The 18,109-nt window shown below is 40.6% G+C and overlaps 1 protein-coding gene across 2 annotated transcripts in view; it reads right to left on the bottom strand.

Annotated features, from left to right (window-relative positions):
- The window catches only part of eipr1 (EARP complex and GARP complex interacting protein 1), a 76,998-nt gene that overhangs the window by 49,520 nt on the left and 9,369 nt on the right, over window positions 1-18,109 (bottom strand). The window contains exons 2-3 of one of the 2 annotated variants that reach the window (XM_078541692.1): window positions 16,384-16,467; window positions 7,936-8,068 (exon numbers count right to left, since the gene is read on the bottom strand). In XM_078541692.1, the coding sequence (XP_078397818.1) occupies window positions 7,936-8,068; window positions 16,384-16,467 (217 nt within the window). The remainder of the gene's footprint in view (window positions 1-7,935; window positions 8,069-16,383; window positions 16,468-18,109) is intronic. The other variant, XM_078541694.1, reaches the window with a different exon arrangement.

Genomic DNA, 18,109 nt, shown 5'->3' with positions numbered 1-18,109 from the left:
GTGCACTACAGCACATTTTCAAAAGCAGCACCGGGACAAATGATCAGTCTCAGTGCTGACAAACTAAAGGAGCAGTTCCCCAGTACTCTCTTTAAACATTGATATTGTTTACAGAAAAAAAATTGATCAAACAGCTTGATGGATCATACTGCATGTTTCCAGTATTTTTCGCCATCGTTTTAGGCAAGACAGTTTTAGAAGTGCTGTAGGGAGGTACTCTAATGATTTTCATATACAGAAAAATGTACCAAGAACTAAGTGATAGGAAAAGCAGACAAAGAGTTGTAAAGGAAAATAATAAAGGGAATAAACCCCAACCAACTGCACCAATGATAACAGTTGGCACGCTCAGGTACTCAGGATGCCCAGGCAAATTCGTCATAGATGTCTGATGGCCTGAGTTTAGCAATTGAGTTGGATTTTGCATAATACTGAACAAATCTAATCTTGGAATTCTGTTAATGTGAAAGTGAAAAAAAGGAAAGCTTGGCATTTGAACCTGATTACAGATTTTTAACTCACTACTGGGTATCAAACAGATAGGCAGACAGTGGTTTCAATTTGAATCATTCCAAATTCGGTTTTGGCAAATTGAGTCAGAATGCTTTATGCCCTTGATATGTGAATGTTGTTACAAAAGGCGTTCAATCAGTATCTAAAGTTGTGCTTAAATTAGGCCAATATAATTTAGTTTGTTAGTTTGAAGTTGCAGCTGAAGTTTCTGAATTGCTGAGGAATTATATGTTGGTAGAGGAATTAGTACAATGATAAACATCAAAAGTGGACCTCCTGTTTATAGTTCTATTTCTTAAGATTTGTTGTAAACATTATTTGAATTTATTGATGGACCTGCTTCTAAAATGGCCTAAATAAAAGATCACACTTTATACTGAATTTATGAATCCGTCTTGAAATTAGCAATCAAAAAACAGGATACTGCAGATTTCATTCAGAGAACCACAGGCGCTCATGCTGCAAATCCCAGACAATGGCTTATGAATACACTCCCTATTAGATGAGACAAATTTAATATTTTATGTGCTCCAGTCACCCCCTCAGTGTTTTTATAAGAACCTTGTGATAACCGTGGTGTGACTGTCAGAACATCTAAAGTCTCAGAGCTTTTGCGTTTTTCCTTCATTGACACAATTTACCTCATGTTACAAGGCAAAAAAAATCAAGCAATTCTTTATTGTGGACTGCTTAATTATAATTTAATTACCTTCACAGAAATCTTGTGTTGTGGTGGAGGTTGGTGAGTATAGTTAAACCTCTGCTTCCATAGAAACAGTCTTTCATGGACTGTCAAACCTTTCAAAAGAGAAAACTTCATTCTACTTTTAAAATTCCTACTTTGCTTCTTAGATGTCTGTTGTTTGTTTCTCTTTCCCTTCCTCAATTCTCTCTTGAAAGTGCTGATTCACAGTAGGAGCAGAATTCCTTGGGTCCTAGAAGCCCTTCTGTACTATACCCAAGTGACCACTTTCCATTTGTACTTCTTGATGGTAAGAGCCAGCAGGTTACTTAATTAAGGGCACCATCACAGCGAAGACTGATCCTGTTGTTGCTGGAACACATGCACTTTTTCCAGGTGGGGCGGGGGGAGAGGGTCACTGGAAGGTGATTAGGACAGGACCCCTAGCCATATTCCTCTCTCTGAATTAACAGGATGAAGACTAACTGTAGTGCCCAACTGGCTGATTAATTAACTCACAATTCATAACCCATTCAAACTACTTAAAGCAGAATTACAGTATAGATTATGAATTTGGAGTTGTGCTCTGCCACAGTTTGGTGCCACATCAATACAGAAAAGGCAGAAAATGGGTTCTTACGATGCCTTGCCTGAGAGTATCACAGTCTCACCTAGTCCATTTTAGTGAACCGTTTTTTTTCGAACAAGGAAGAAAATAAATAATTAGGAGTGCTAGTCAACCCACAGCACTGTCATGAGTAGCTAGCTCAAAAGCAACATTGCCAGAAGCCTGGAGTTGGGTTATTCTGTTATTCCCTTGGCTGGGTAATGGTGTGATGGGGAAATTAAGCTACAAATAAAATGCATTCCAAATGGGTTCATTTACTGATTTTTTTATTAAAACGCAAAAATAGATTCAAGTGTTAGGTTCTCCATAAACAAGCTGTAAAAACTGTAACACAGTTCCAATTTAAAAATGGTTGCAAACAGAGATGTTTGAGAGATGCTTATATTATTTAGTACAATAAAGGCACAGATGTTAGCTTGTCATTTAATTTATTTGCATGAAAGTTTTTTTTACAAAAATATTTCAGCATCTGCAATAGTAAATTCAAGTTAAACCAAGAACTAATGTTTCCAGATGATTCTTCGCAAGATTACGCCTCATCGATTTTTGGTTTGATGTGGCATATGTTATAAATATATTAATTCATCATGAATCCAGCACTTTAGCTTTTGATTTGAAGGGGTTCTAACTATTTTTGACCACTTGCCAATAAGAAAGATATGGTCATTGAAAGACAAAACTAGAGTTCAAGAGTTTCTACCGATGCCTTGGTAACATTTAAGATACTGCCTGCATTTTTTGCACAGTGCATCTGCTTTCTGTTGAATCAGATACAGCTACTGCGAAGATAATGTACTGCAGACATTTTAATTTAGCTATTAACCACACACAGGCAGTTCATTCCATTTAATTTGATACTTATAGGGTGTGATGCTCTGCCTCATTTCATTCCAAATGTTTTTGTTTTGTTTTTTTAATTCATTGCTTTGTTTGATGGCACAAATTTAAAAAAATAAATCTATTAACCTGGCTACCTGTAACCTTAACAGTTAATTTTCCAGCTATCTCCCTCATTCTTACTACCTTCCATAATATGTTCCCATCAGATTCTTTGCTTTTATTTCAAAAAATTCCCCTTTGCACTCAACTTACAGTGGGTACTCTAGCAGTAAGAATACCTGCCTTATCGTTACTAGCAGCAAGGAAAATCAATAGAGCTGATCAGAGAGAGTCCATACTACTTCAGCGATAATGAGAATTCAGTGCCACAGGAAGAAGGGTGGAGAGAAATTGGAAAGCAAGACAAAGCACAAGAATAAACCTAGGAATAACTAACACAAAATACGAATAGAAAATAGAAACTGCAAAGTAAAAAAGACAAGGGAAAAAAAGAGAAATCAAATGAGATGAAAAGAGCAGGCAAAAAGGAAGGCATTTTATGTCATTTCTATTTATTGCAGTATTACAGGCATGCAAAAGATAAAGTTAGTCTTGTTAAATTATTCAGAAAAGAAACTTGCTCTTCACCGTTAACATTTGTACATAGAATTCTGACATTTAGAGCATGTTGCTCCTTCTGGCCCCATCTGCCTGACATTCTTTCCGATAAATAATGAATGCAGAGCATAACCCCAAAGTATCCCAGTACAGCTTCTGCTAGGAATGCTTTGAGCTACCAAAATTAAAGGCAGTGACAGGATACTCAGGGCAGTAAGTGTTTATAAAATAGATTAAGATGAGTATCCCATTTTCTTATTGGTTTAATTTAGGATTTTTTCCATGCATCAATGACAATATCTTATTTATGTACACAGTGTTGCACAAAATGCACAGATAAGTTTACATCAATCAGTAAATATTTCAATATGTATTTCTTATAGATTACAAATCTTTTGATCTATCCAAGTGGGTTCTGGGTTCCTGGCACCAGCCCTCTAGGCTATGGGGAGATCTCCACTAACATTTCTCCAGTGCGGTCTGAAATAGTGCTCTTTTGAATGGGGGTTGCCTGCATCACTGGGGATCAGGATAGTTTATGTGATCCAGGTCCTCCCAAAAACACTTGTAAGGTACAGTTTTTCCAGCAATTTTGTTGAAATTTATACTTAGTTGTCTGGATCACACATGCCTATATATAAAATATGAAGCTTTTAAACTACCATTTGCAGACATAATTTTACTATCTTGGTTACCATGGCATTCAAATATAGCAAATAAAAACATCATCAAATTTATATGAAAGAAACAAAGGTGACGAGACCCAAAAGCATCCCATAGTGGCAAGACCTGCGAGCCTATAAAAAAGTCTGAACAGTACTAAAAACACCTTTGGACTTGTCAGCGCCCTGTTTGCTTTTGTGCGGTGTGGAACTCCCAGGTGGAGTTCTTTTAAAATCCTAGTCATTTCTGACGAGTAATTTTTCTTTTAAATAGAGTTTGTACATTATGATCTAAAAGTTAATTAATTCTACTGTTAACAAACTTAATAAATTTAATGCCCCCCCCCCACTGCATCCAATCCCTCTCCCCCTGTATTAGTTAAAGTTCTGCCCAATGCAAAAGTGCTTCCAATTGAGACAAGCCAACACTTGAAATGAGATACGCAAAGGCTACAACTGAGTAGAAAAAGAAATTGAATTTAATATTAAGAAATTTTCAATAAAATAAACAGAGCCAGCAAAACCATAAATAAAGTGCAAAATGAAGGGTATTGAGCACACCGTGGGCCAAATTTTGGAAGGGCTGTGGAGGCGGAAATGGGAGCAGGCAGGCCTCCAATTTTGCACTGCCAGCCGACATGCTGATTTGCTGGCACGTTTAAGTCTCAGGGCCATTTTCGATGAAGCTGGTTGAGGGGATGAGTGCGGGATTTGCCAGATTCCCACCCATAAGAGGCACACCCTGCCACATGGCCACAATTGCAAATGGGCTGCCGCTGTGGCCAAAGGCCATCTGTGGAGGAGTTCCCCTCCACAATAATGGCCTGGCAGCTGCGAATTCTTTGAACATTAAGGTTTTTTTTTTAAAGTCTGCAGATAGGTGTTCTCTCTTTTACCTACCTATATTAGCAGCTTCCACCTCTGATGGTGGGGCTATTGACCTCCCAGTGCTGGAGAGCCACCTCTTGGCCCTCCAGCATTGGGAACCTGCCCACCGTCCTTAATTGGATGGCGAGCGGGCACCCTGGTCACTAATAGGTCTGCTCGTTGACAACTGTGTCAGGTGCCAACATAATGCACAGCTGGAACCCAGAGATATTCCCAAAGTCAAGGTTCCAACCCCAAAATGTCTCTAAAACCCACCTCATTCCCCCCATTCACCCTTGATCCCATTCCCATTAAACTGCTAACGCCCAACTCCCTCTCTGGCCCCGATGCTCACCGATATTGTATATGCTTTCCTCTCCTCAAATACTGTCCCTTTTCCTATCAAACAGCTTTCACCAACTCATCAAAAAAACCCACCCTTTACTCATCTGTCTGCCTTTTGTTGGCAATACCTGGTCAATTTTCCATATTGTCAGGTAGATGCTAGTGTTGTAGTGATACTGTAACAACTTGGTTAGGAGTGGAGCCAGTTCTGGAGCAGAGGTTTTCAATACTACTGCTAGAGTTTTATCAGGGCCCATAGTATTTGCTGGTTGTCCAGTGCACTCAGCTGTTACTTAATATCGTGTGGAGTGAATCAAATTGGTGGAGACTGGCATCTGTGAAGGTGCAAGTCTCAGCAGGAGGCAGAGAGAGATCTGGCTGAAAATGGCTGTAAATACATCAGCTTCCGATTAGTTTCTCAATTGTCCATCATAATAATTGACTGGTTCTAGCAAATATGAAAAGCTTTGACCTACTTTTGGCAAGCTGCCATCCTATCCAAACTGCCTCTCAACTCCCAAATCCTTGAATAAGTTGCTGCCCCCCCAGATTCGTGTCTATCTTCCCACTACTCCGTTTGAACCTTCTCAATTAGGTTTCCATCCTGCCAAGGCACTGAAACAAATAACATTCTCTGTGACTGTGACCACGATACATTATACTCGCTCATCCCATCTGCAGCTTTTGACACAGTAGAATACAACATCTTCTTCCAACATCTCTCCTCTGCTGTCCAGTTCAGTGCCACTGCTCTTACTTTATTCCACTCTTAGCTATCCAACTGTAACCAATGCATCTCCAGCTACGGTTTCTCTTCCCATTCCCGCACCATTGCCTCAGGAGTCCTCCAAGAGTTTATCCTTGACAGCCTCCCCCTTCCTCATCAACATACTTCTCTTGGATGATATCCTCCACGGTTGTGAGTTACTTGCCAAGCTAATGACACCCAATAATACCGCTCCACAATCTCTCTTCTCCTTTCCATGTCCTCTGTGTCACTGATTGCTTGTCCAAAATCCTGACTTGCATGAGCTGCACTTTTCTCCAGTTAAACATTGGAAAGAAAAAAGTCATCATCTCTGGCCCCCACCACAAGCTTCGTGCTCTTGCCAATAACCATTTCTCTCCACAGTTGCTGTCTTAGGATGAACCAGATTATTTACTATATCAGTCCTATTCAACCGTGAATGAGCTTCGAACACCATATCCTCCAATTCAAAAGGACAATATATTTCCACCTATGTAACAACGCCTGCTTCCGCCTTGCTTCAGCTCACCTGCTGCTGAAACTCTCATCAATGATATGGCTATTCCAAGGCTATTATGGACAGCTTCTCATTCACCATTCTTTAGCTCATTCTAAATCCACTGCTGGTATTCTATCCTATATCAATTCTCACTTATCCATTATTCATGTCCTTGCTGCCATACACTGCCTCCAAGGCTGCTAATATAAAATTCTCATCTGCATATTTAAATCTCCTAAAGGCCTCCTCCACCCTACCTCTGGAGCTTTCTCCGATCCTATAACTTAATTCAATGGCAGAAAATATGAAAACCTCACATTAGCTAATAAAGTTACCAAAGCAAACTCCAATCCATCAAAATGACATCACACTGATTGTTCTACAATCAACTAAAAATGTTTCAAAACAGTGTAGCTTGCTGGTGTACCAACAATCTAACATGGAATGGCAGTCTGTAACTTTCTGTTTTGATGAATTTTCTATCTGCACCAGGCAACTGAAGAAGGACTAAACTTAATTTCAGTGAGAGATCAGAAGAGGGAAAGACATCTGGGTCACAAAGTAGATTAGCGCATGATCCTTTCACTTCTGGGCCTGGAACAAATGGCAGTTCAGACTGAAGGAACAAAAGACTTTTATTGACCCAAACTATTGGCTGTAAAGATCTGAAGTGAAACATGCTCTGGTTGTATCAAACTAATCACTAGTACCGCAGGTCCCCAGCACAGGATTTGGCATCAAGTGGCATTAAATTTGGCACTGACTGCCACTAAATTTACAATCTTGCCTATAGAAATCATAAGAATGGTCAAAGTGTAAAAGAGGATGCCTAATTCCTGGGCCTACTGCCACACAACTAGCAGACTCATATTAGGAGTAAACTGGGAAGGTCTGTAGTTTATTGGCTCTTGTTTTAGAAAAAAGGATTAAAAGAGGCAAGTTGAATATAGTTGCTGCACTCAATGAACGTCTGGTAATTAGCTATCACTCGAATGTCAATATTTGGCTACTGGACTTTTATTATTTATAAAGAGATTGGCTACAGCTTCACTTGTGCAACTCTTCTAGCTCAAACACTGCACCCATGGCTTAAACACAACAAGGTTGTAAACAGTGTTTTCACTTGCTGTAAGTTACACCCTTAACAAGACAACTCATCTATTGCATTAATTTTTAATTTATTTTCTCCTCTTGATTTGAAAATTGCTTTAAATTCAATGTTTTTTTTAAACCAATAATAGTTCCCTGAATATCCATTGTTATGATGAGATATTAGAAATGCTAATCAATTGCATTTATAGACGCACAAAAATCTAAAAGCTAGATGAGCTACATTTGTAAAATAAAGGACCCTGAGAGAAAATTACTTTAGATTGGGCACAAACAACTTACAAAATCCAAAACGGAAAACACTACATAGAGTTTCTTCAGTTTTTCTCATTTATTGAATGTCCGTGTTTGTGAAATGTAAATGTGCATAATAAATTTTGCTGTTTTAAAATCTAGCCTATTTTATCCAATAGGTCAATGGACAAATCAATCCATTACACTTACTTTTATTGTAACAAGTTGCCAGGACACCTTTATCTGCAGGGCTGGTACTCATGTGCCATATTTCTCCTACTTGATGCAGAAGGACGTTCTTGTTAATAATGTTATTTTCGTCATCAAAATCTATGATGTGAATCTAAAAACATAATCCACATTCATAAATTAGTAATGAAACACTGGCTGTCAGGCGTTTTAAAAAAAAATTACCCTCTAAATTAAGGAGTGGAACATGAGGCACTATCTTTGATCAATAGCGTCCTTGGAATGCAGGGCTGGTTTCAAGTGCACAGTCAGGAGTCTGAGGAAAAGAAGTATGGTTTCATGGGGTGGTGCACTGAAGCTAGAAGTCATTGTTCCGGTCAAGGGTAAATTCATCAATACACATCGAACTAAAGGTTTTTTCATGAACTGATACTGTCATTTTGATCAATCAATTTCATCTCTTATCTATATACGGTATACATCTTACTTTTTTAAACAAGTACTAATGATAACTACAATGCTTTTTCTAAATAAATAAACTATCCTTATTTTACCATCCTTTCCTCTCCAATATTTTTCCTCTTTTGAAGGCAATAACTCCCTTGCTAGGATAGACAGACAGTGATCTCTCCCCTCGGATGCCACACCCAAGTGGCAATTATTTATACGTGATGCAGGATCCCAGGCAGTGTGTGCTGGCAGGGTATTTACTTCTGTTCTCACACAACGCCACATACATACATAAGAAATAGGAACAGGGGTAGACCATTCGGCCCCTCGAGCCTGTTCCGCTAAATAATAAGATCATGGCTGGTCTTCTTGTGTTTTGATTTCCACATTCCCATCTAACCCCGATAACCTTTGATTCCCTTGCCTAACAAGAATCTACCTACCTTAAAAATATTCAATGACCCCACTTCCACCACCTTCTGAGGCAGAGAATTCCAAAGTCGCACAACCCTCAGAGAAAAAATTGTTCCTCATCTCTGTCCTAAAAGGGCAACCCCTAATTTTAAAATAGTGTCCCCTAGTTCTGGACTCACCCACAAGAGGAAACATCCTTTCAACGTCCACCTTGTCAAGGGCGTTCAGGATCTTGTATACTTCAATCAAATCACCCCTCACTCTTCTAAACTCCAGTGGAAACAAGCCCAGTCTGTCCAACCTTTCCTCATAAGACAACCCACTCATTCCAGGTATCAATCTAGTAATCCTTCTTTGAACCGCCTCCAATGCATTTACATCCTTCTTTAATAAGGAGACCAAAACTACACACGGTATTCGAGGTGCAGTCAACAATGCCCAGTACAACTGAAGCACAATATCCTTACTTTTATGTTCAATCCCTCTCGTAATAAAGTATAGTATTCCATTAGCCTTCTTAATTACTTGCTGTACCTGCATACTAACCTTTTGTGACTCATGTACTAGAACACCTAGATCCCTCTACACCTCAGAATTATGCAGCCATTCTCCATTTAAGTAGTACTCTGCTTTTTTGTTCTTCCTGTCAAAGTGGACAACTTCATATTTTCCCACATTAAACTCCATTTGTGATTCTCTGTCCACTCACTCAACCAATCTATATCCATCTGCAACCTCCTCATGTCCTCTTCACAATGTACTTTCCTAACTATCTTTGTGCCATCTGTAAATTTAGCTACCATGTCTTCACTCCCCTCATCTAAGTCATTGATGTAAATTGTAAAAAGTTGAGGCCCCAGTACAGACCCTGTGGGACACCACTCATCACATCCTGCCAATCAGAAAAAGACCCATTTATGCATACTCTGTTTTCTTCCAGCCAGCCAATCTTCTATCCATGCTAATATGTCACCCAATACACCATGTGCTTTTATTTTCCATAATAATCTTTGATGGGGCACCTTATCAAATGTCTTCTGGAAATCCAAGTACATCTACAGGCTCCACATTATCCACTGTGCATGTTACTCCTTCAAAAAGCTCCAATAAATTGGTTAAACATGATTTTCTTTTCACAAAACCATGCTGACTCTTCCCAATTGCCTTGAGCTCTTCTAATTGCCCACCTATAACCTCCTTAATGAACAATTCTAATAACTTCCCCATGACAAACGTCAAGCTAACTGGCCTATAGTTTCTTGTTTTCTGCCTCCCTCCCTTCTTGCATAGAGGGGTTATATTTGCTACTTTCCAATCTGATGGAATCTTTCCAGAATCTAGCGAATTTTGGAAAATTAAAACCAGCTCATCAGCTACCTCATTAGCCACCTCTTTTAAGACCCTAGGATGTAGAACATCGGGACCCGGAGACTGGCCAGCCCGCAGCTCCATCAATTTGCTCAGTACCATTTCCCTAGTGATTTCAATTTCACCAAGTTCCTTTCTCCCGTTCAGAATTGCAGCTATTACTGGAATGTTTTTTGTATCCGCTAAAGTGAACACAGAAGCAAAATACTTGTTAATTTATTTCGCCATTTCCTTACTATCTACTATTAACTCCCCACTGTCACTCTCTAGAGGACAACATTCACTTTAGGATAGCATTCTTGTAAATCCGCCTTTTATTTACCTCCTATCAAGGCTTTTTGTTTTCCCAGCCCTTCCTCATAACTTAGTTCTTTCATACTACAGGTGAGTCTTCTGACCTTTCAAGCTCTGGAAGCTATGCAAAGGATGTTCCCCTTGTGCCTCACTGACTAGATGAATGCAGTACTCAAGGTATAATTTATATAGCTCTGGCACAACTTTAATGGAGTGTCAAATTTAGATGGAGTGGCAGCACAAATTATTGGCCAAAGACTTTACTTCCCTTTAATGTTTCACTATTTGCCTTCTCTTCATAAAACTTGCAAAGGGAGATTTACCTGGGTCTGCATGCTGGATTTCTTGGACAAAGCAAATATCAGAAATTGGGCTTGTCTGAACACATGACTTTAAAGGAACCTGTTTGTTTCCTACATTTATTTAAAATGAAGGCCAATTGAGTGAGTTGCTTTACAGATTTGTACTGCAACCCACCCAGTTTTCTTAATTACTTGCTGTACCTGCATACTACCTTTTGTGACTCATGTGCTAGAACACCTAGATCCCTCTGCACCTCAGAATTATCCAATTATATTATACAATCATATGCTTCCAGCTGGGACTGTTGGATAAGTTAGGAGTAGGATCACAGGCTGGTTTGCTATTCACCAGTCCTTTGGCACCATGATCATTTGTGGTCCCACACCTGGTTCGGATGAAGTCAGTTAACTCAGCAATAAATGGAGATCAAAACTGGGCTTGCCTGAGTCTGAATGCATCAGAGACAACGGAACAAATTTTTATCATCACTATTGGAAGGGCACTAATCTGGCAATGCAGATCACGTGCCTGTTTTAGATCTTGTCTGATTTCCATTCCATTTATTGCATAACTCCACAATTTTTATTTTGCTGCCCACCTCTGTTTTTGTGATATCATTTATTAAGAACCTCAATACATTTTCAAACCTGAACAGGTTATAGAGGATATTTTCCTGGATCTGCACCTAGGCGCATGAGATCACCTCAGCACAGCAAATATCAGAAAACTGGGTGGGTTGCAGTACAAATCTGTAAAGCAACTCACTCAACTGGCCTTCATTTTAAATAAATGTAGGAAACAAACAGGTTCCTTTAAAGTCATGTGTTCAGACAAGCCCAATTTCTGATATTTGCTTTGTCCAAGAAATCCAGCATGCAGACCCAGGTAAATCTCCCTTTGCAAGTTTTATGAAGAGAAGGCAAATAGTGAAACATTAAAGGGAAGTAAAGTCTTTGGCCAATAATTTGTGCTGCCACTCCATCTAAATTTGACACTCCATTAAAGTTGTGCCAGAGCTATATAAATTATACCTTGAGTACTGCATTCATCTAGTCAGTGAGGCACAAGGGGAACATTCTTTGCATAGCTTCCAGGGCTTGAAAGGTCAGAAGACTCACCTGTAGTATGAAAGAACTAAGTTATGAGGAAGGGCTGGGAAAACAAAAAGCCTTGATAGGAGGTAAATAAAAGGCAGATTTACAGGGATATGCAAGATGTTAAGCAGAACAGAAAAGGTTAATCCTGAGCATCCCAAATTGCAGGACAAGGAAGCATACATCCAAACTGGCAAAAGGCAAATTCAGCACCAATATCAAAGAGCATTTGAGGACAGTAATTAACACCTGCAAGGGCCTCCTGGATATGAAAGTAGAGACAAAAATTGAAGAGGCAGTTAGACACTGCTGGGGAAGATGGTATGTTTCTGAGAAAATATATGCTAGATGGGCTGAGTGGTCTCCCTCATCATTCTTCATCTTATCTTTCTGAAACAAAGAGGGCTGCTTTTGGGTGGACACAGCTATTTCTAGTCATTGATGTCACAAAAATATATTTAAGACAATAAGTTTTACGAGGGGGCATGGGGAATGTGAAGGGGCCTGGGGGAATATGAGGGGGCATGTGGGTTGAGGAAGGGTAAGAGTTTGAGGGCCTGACATTCTTCATTAAAAATAGGTCAATATCCCAGTAAGTGGTGACGTGCATTCTAGACTGCCAGCCTTGCCATCTGCCTACCTCTGTTTCCGCCTCAGGGCTGCCTCTGGAGTTGGCAGGTCCTACTCTGTCTCAACCCCGCTTCCCCGGAAGAAAAATTTGGCAGGCGGGGGCCTTTTTAATGGGGACAGGTGCGCCAAATCGGGAAGTTACCTGACCCAACTTCTCCACACACAACACAAAGATCTGCCCACAATTTTTCCTCTAGTGGGGTAATTGAGAACAAGGCTGTACAATCTTAAAATTAGAGCTAGGCCTTTCAAGGGTGAAATCAGGAAGAACTTCTTCACACAAAGGTTGCTGGAATTCTTCTCCTTAGAGGGCTTTGGTGGATGCTTGATCAATTGAAGTTTTCAAACATTGTTATTGATCATTGTTTGATAGGTAAGGGTATCCAAGTCATTTAGATCAATGGAGAGTAAATAGGGTTGAGGTACTGGTCAGCCATAATGTGAATGAATGGCAGTGCAGTTCCATGTGCTAAATGGTGTATTCCTGTTCCTATGAGCATCTGAAAAAGCAGAGATCTGAATTGGCATGTTTCTGGTTGAGAAATTTGGCTTTTCTGATGAATGGTAAGGAGCGCACACATTTCTAAACACAGACTTTGTGGTGGAAGATAAGCAAATTAAATATAACACATTAACTATTTTAGTATTTAGCAGAGAGTTTAGAAGAAAAAACGATGTATTTTAAGCCCTATTAACACCCATTAAGATTTTCTATGTTTTCTCTAATTCAGTATAAATTCCTTAAAAACGAGGAATATTAAATGTTGTGAGGTGTAAGTAGATGGGGGGATTAACGGTAATGGTCTGAGTAAAACAAACCAGTGGAGACTTGATGATCTGAATGGCATGTTTCTGTCTGATGACATTCTACGTTTCTATGAGTGTATAATAGTATATTATAGAATAAAGATTTTTCTTGGCTTATCAGAAAATCAGCGAAACTGAAGTTCTTTGCCGAACTATTCTGTGAAAAACTATTTCACAGGATATGAGTCAAATTAAGACACGTTATCCTAAATAAAACAGAGTATATTAGGCAGTAGCAGGAGTGATGTGATCAAAGAATGCTTAATAGTTTTCACTCAGACTTCTCTAGTTCATTCATCTTTTTATTCTTGCTTTCAGATTAAGAATTTACAATATCAAAACAAAGCATTATTCTTGAAGCTAAACATAATTGTAAATTATGAATGCCTAATATTTTAAATTAATGGGAATCCGAGATGCATTTTGCATATCAGATTATCGCATTAATTATAAATACTTCTGTGTTCACAATTAACTGCTCTATACTGCACTTGCAGAAGGGTATTAAATTGGTGGCATGAAAGTTAAGATGCAGAGGAGGCTGCTAAAGAAAAAAGTTGTAACTCCCAATTTTTCAGTAGCTTTTCTGAAATCTCTTTCCCCCACCTCCATAAATGTTATATAAAGATACTAACATGTAGCCAAAGATCACAATTAGAAGCTATGAATCCTTGCTGATGCACAATTCCATTAGGCCCAATTACCTTTCATCACCTTATTTAAGTGTCCACTACACATGGGTGAGCCTGACAGCGAGTGTCAGCAGACTATTTGACAGCAGGGGTATAACATCGGAGCCTGATCCTTCCCCACCTAATATTCACAAATGCATACTTCCAAAAAGGATTACTCAGTAGCAAACAGGAATGGATAGCAGGTCTAATTTTCCTCTCCCAAGGTTACTGAGATCAATTGTACTTTCTCTACCGCATCCCAGCTGAATTCATAGAGCATAAATCTGGGATCTTTCTGGCCCAAATAGTTTAGCCATTTGCTGGATAAATGTGCTGAGCTTCAGGAAACCTAAGCCATGAAAGGCTTATACAAGCTCATCCTTTTCTTTCCAAAATAAAGCCTTTCCTCTGTCAGTCGTGCTTCGCCAAACAGAGCCACATGGTTTATCTTTCTTTCTACCTTCATCAAAAAAAGCCTAATGATATTCAGAAAAAATAAACCATAAAGTTGTTGAGGGGATAAAATCAAAAACTGCTAATTATTGCTGATGTTACACTGTCCTCTTTTATTTATGTATCTTGGAACAAGGAAAGCGGTAGATATAAGTGTGGGTGAGTGAAGGCAGGAAGCATTGGCTTCAAACATACATAAGTACATACAAGCATACAAATTAGGAGCAGGGGTAGGCCACTTGGCCCCTCGAACCTGCTCTGCCATTCAATAAATCATGGCTGATCTAATTTTAACGTTAACTCCACATTCCTGCCTATCCCCGATAATCTTTCACCCCCTTACTTACCTCTGAATTCAACGGAAACAATTTGCGGATTTAGGTACCCACAGACCTTAAATTTGGAAAGCCTCCGATACACATGGAGGTCCCAAACTGTTGCTAATGCATCATGTGCGACAGACAGAGAGAGAAAGACAAACATACAATTTCAGATCCATTCAATGTGTTCTGCATCTAGCACAGAAGCATCTCAATGATACTTTTAATCTCGTCTGTTTGCTTTAATTTTCATTTTCAACTATTTTGCTCGATAATGGCTAGCTAATGGATACACCACCTTCCACCTCACTATGAAGCACAGGTAAGCGTGGATTTTCATGCTGAAGGGTATAAAAGATGCAAAAAGATAAATCGGCAATTCTTCACATTGAAAATAATCATACCAACCTCAAATTGACCCATTGATAAAGGTGAAAGAAATCACCTGACAACTCATGTCAGTTCACTTAATTTAAAATTCAGAACATTTTCTACCTTCTTGTTAACTAAAATGGATGTAAAGGCTACCAAGAGTGTCTGGCCTCCTCATACTGCCACTGCACTTTATCCTAGGGTCAGTCACTTAACAGTCAATACCATGATTTTAAAAATAATGATTATATACTTGAAGTTCTGGTTCATTGGCCGAATATTTACAGGGAGTTGGGGGAGGGAGGAAGGGAGTGATCAGGAAAGAGGGGGGTGGGCAGAAACTGAGCAGGAAGTTGGTTTGGGTGGGGGGGGTGGGTGTGTGAGAGTTCCAACATCCGGGGATCCCACAAATGCAAGCAACGCAGAAGTCCGAACAAATCTGTTTTCTCTGATTTCTGGCCATCAGTAAGGGGGAGGAAGACTGCAGGTCATGGAGGAGCAAGTGCATGGCCAGCCAGGGGTGGGAGAAGGTGGGGTTTAGGGGGAGAGTGGGCAGGGGGGAATGGGGGAAGTGAGGAGGGAGCAAGGAGGGTGGGGAGGAGAGGGGGTAAGGCAGGGGGAGGAGGAGAGGGGAGGAAGGGAGGGGGAAGTGGGAAAGGGGGTGGGCGAATGGAGGGGGGGAGGGAAGGGGCAGAGAGCCAAGGGGGCAGGGAGCAAGGGCGCCAGCAGAGGGGGGAAAGGGAGTGGGGAGGAGGAAGGGTACGGGGGTAAGGAGAAAGGGGGCAGGGGGAAGAAGGGAGGGAGCAGGGTAGGGGTCAGGGCGTAAGGGAGGAGGAGGGGAAAAGGAGGGATAGGGGAGAGGGGAGGAAGGGGGGAGGGAGATGGGGAGGGAGAAGGGAGAGGAGGAGGAGGTGGGGGGAAGGGGAGAGGGGGGGAGAAGAGATGGGGGAAGGGAGGGGGAGAGCATAGGTCTGGTGGAAATCGGGTTTCAGTTCACAATTTGGGTTTTGGATGGAAGAGATTGTGGACACAGGGTTTCAGATCGAGGTGAAGTGGGGAAGCAAATTTGCTTCAGCATGCCATTGGGAAAGCACCCCTGCTCCTTCTTGCCCACAGGCAGTGCTAGGAAGGTATGTGCTTGATGGATCCAGTCATTCTCACCTCCCTTCAGTTGTTTGGTTTCCCAAGTCATGGGAAATTCACCCAGTCATTAAATCTACAAGTCTAAATGATTTCAGCATTATTCATAACAACACATACTACATTCCATAATGTGTCAATGATGTTTACCTGATTATCATACTTTAGCGACTGAGTGCCAACCAGGAACCTGATTGCATCAGTTTCTGCAGTCTGTGGTGTTAAAGCGCGTGCCTACAAAATAAAAATAACACAAATCTGTGATCTTGTAGTCTTGTCATTGCATTATCTCATGGTTTTGCTTTCTGTCAACTATAAATTTAGTAATAATACCTTCCACAAGCCAAAAATATAGTAACTTTGATCAACTCTGTATTGCACATATAACCACAAAACAACTGTCCAAAGCTGGGTACTGAAAAATACCCACTGTTTGAGAAGAGGAAATGAAGGCATGCTTCCTATATATGCTGCACCCTGTCTCAGCAAGACAGCATAAAATGGATGTACAATTGAAGAATGTCAGCATGTGGAATTCTCGTTGGAGCATTCTGCCAGGGACAGGAATTACATTCAGGAGAAAATCGCAACTACACGCAAGATTGATCAACCTTGCACTATTACTAACAAGATTGATCAACCTTGCACTAACCAGAGGTTAGTCCTGCAGGTCTCGAAGACAAGGGAAAGACCTAATGTTAAACAGAACTGTGCAAGCACAAATGAATACCACCAGCAGAAGCGATTCTTGGTGTGAGTGCTGGAGAATGGAGCAGCAACTGCAAGAGATGCACCACAGTTTTATTTATTTGATGTTGGACCTATCTGAAAAGAAAAGATCTGCATTTATATATTGTCTTTCAGGTTTTAGGAAATCCCAAAGTACTTCATATATTTTTCAATTACTTTTGAAGCATTCACTGTTGTTATGTGGGCAAACACAGAAGCCAATTTGTGCACAGTAAGATCTCACAATCTGCAATGAGAAGAATGACCAGATAAGGGTCCAGAATTTCCGATCTGTGTTGAAATCCCTATTTCTGACCTAGATCACACAAATAGTCACCTACTTACCTTCCTATAATTTTACGGGCCCGTCTTCTGATGGAGGGTCCTTCTGATCTCAGACAGTGCAGCAATCCTCACAGCGAGCAGCACAGAGAATCTTTGAAGCCACGCCCGCTTTTTATGACACTAGCTGCTGTACTTGTGTAAGTAGAAAGTTTAACAGTCTCAAAGCCACTTTGAGAAGCTATGGAGAGAAGTTAAGTATATAAGATAAGTGGGGGAGGGGGTAGGATGGCAGGTGGATGAGGGGATCGGCGGTGTCAGGGGAGTAGTCGGGTGGTTGGCAGAGTTGGTCAGGAGGTCATGGGGGTAGCTGGGTGGTCGGGGGTAGTCAGGGTGTCAGGGGGAGTGACTCAGGGAGTCCAGTGGGGAGGAGGGGTGTCAGTAGTATAGTTACCCAGGAGTTAGAAATGGTTTTAATCCATCTAACTTTTCCTGGGTAATTATTCTGGTAAGTGAATCAGAACAATCTGAAGTCTCCAACTCTAACTCAGAGTTTCGGAGAGTTTCAGAAGCAGGGTAATTACCCATTGGAAGTCCAAACTTCCTGCATAGTTGGTGGGTCGGGATCTCTGAGGGGTCCCCCAGTGCATCTTGAGGGGTACTTCTAGGGTACAACCAACTGGAGATTGGAAGTTCTGGGCTAACGTTTTCTGATAGTGATGGTTGAAGGATAAATATTGAACAGAACACCAGGACATGTCTGACTCAAGTGTCAAATCATTTAGCCCATCAGAGGGTCAATTAGACTCTGAACTTCTAGCCACCGCAAGCTAACACTGCATCTACAAATCTGAAGTAAAATATC

This window comes from Cetorhinus maximus, chromosome 5 (assembly GCF_964194155.1).
Source record: "Cetorhinus maximus chromosome 5, sCetMax3.hap1.1, whole genome shotgun sequence".
Taxonomy (NCBI): domain Eukaryota; kingdom Metazoa; phylum Chordata; class Chondrichthyes; order Lamniformes; family Cetorhinidae; genus Cetorhinus; species Cetorhinus maximus.
This window is presented reverse-complemented; position numbering and strand designations above follow the sequence as displayed.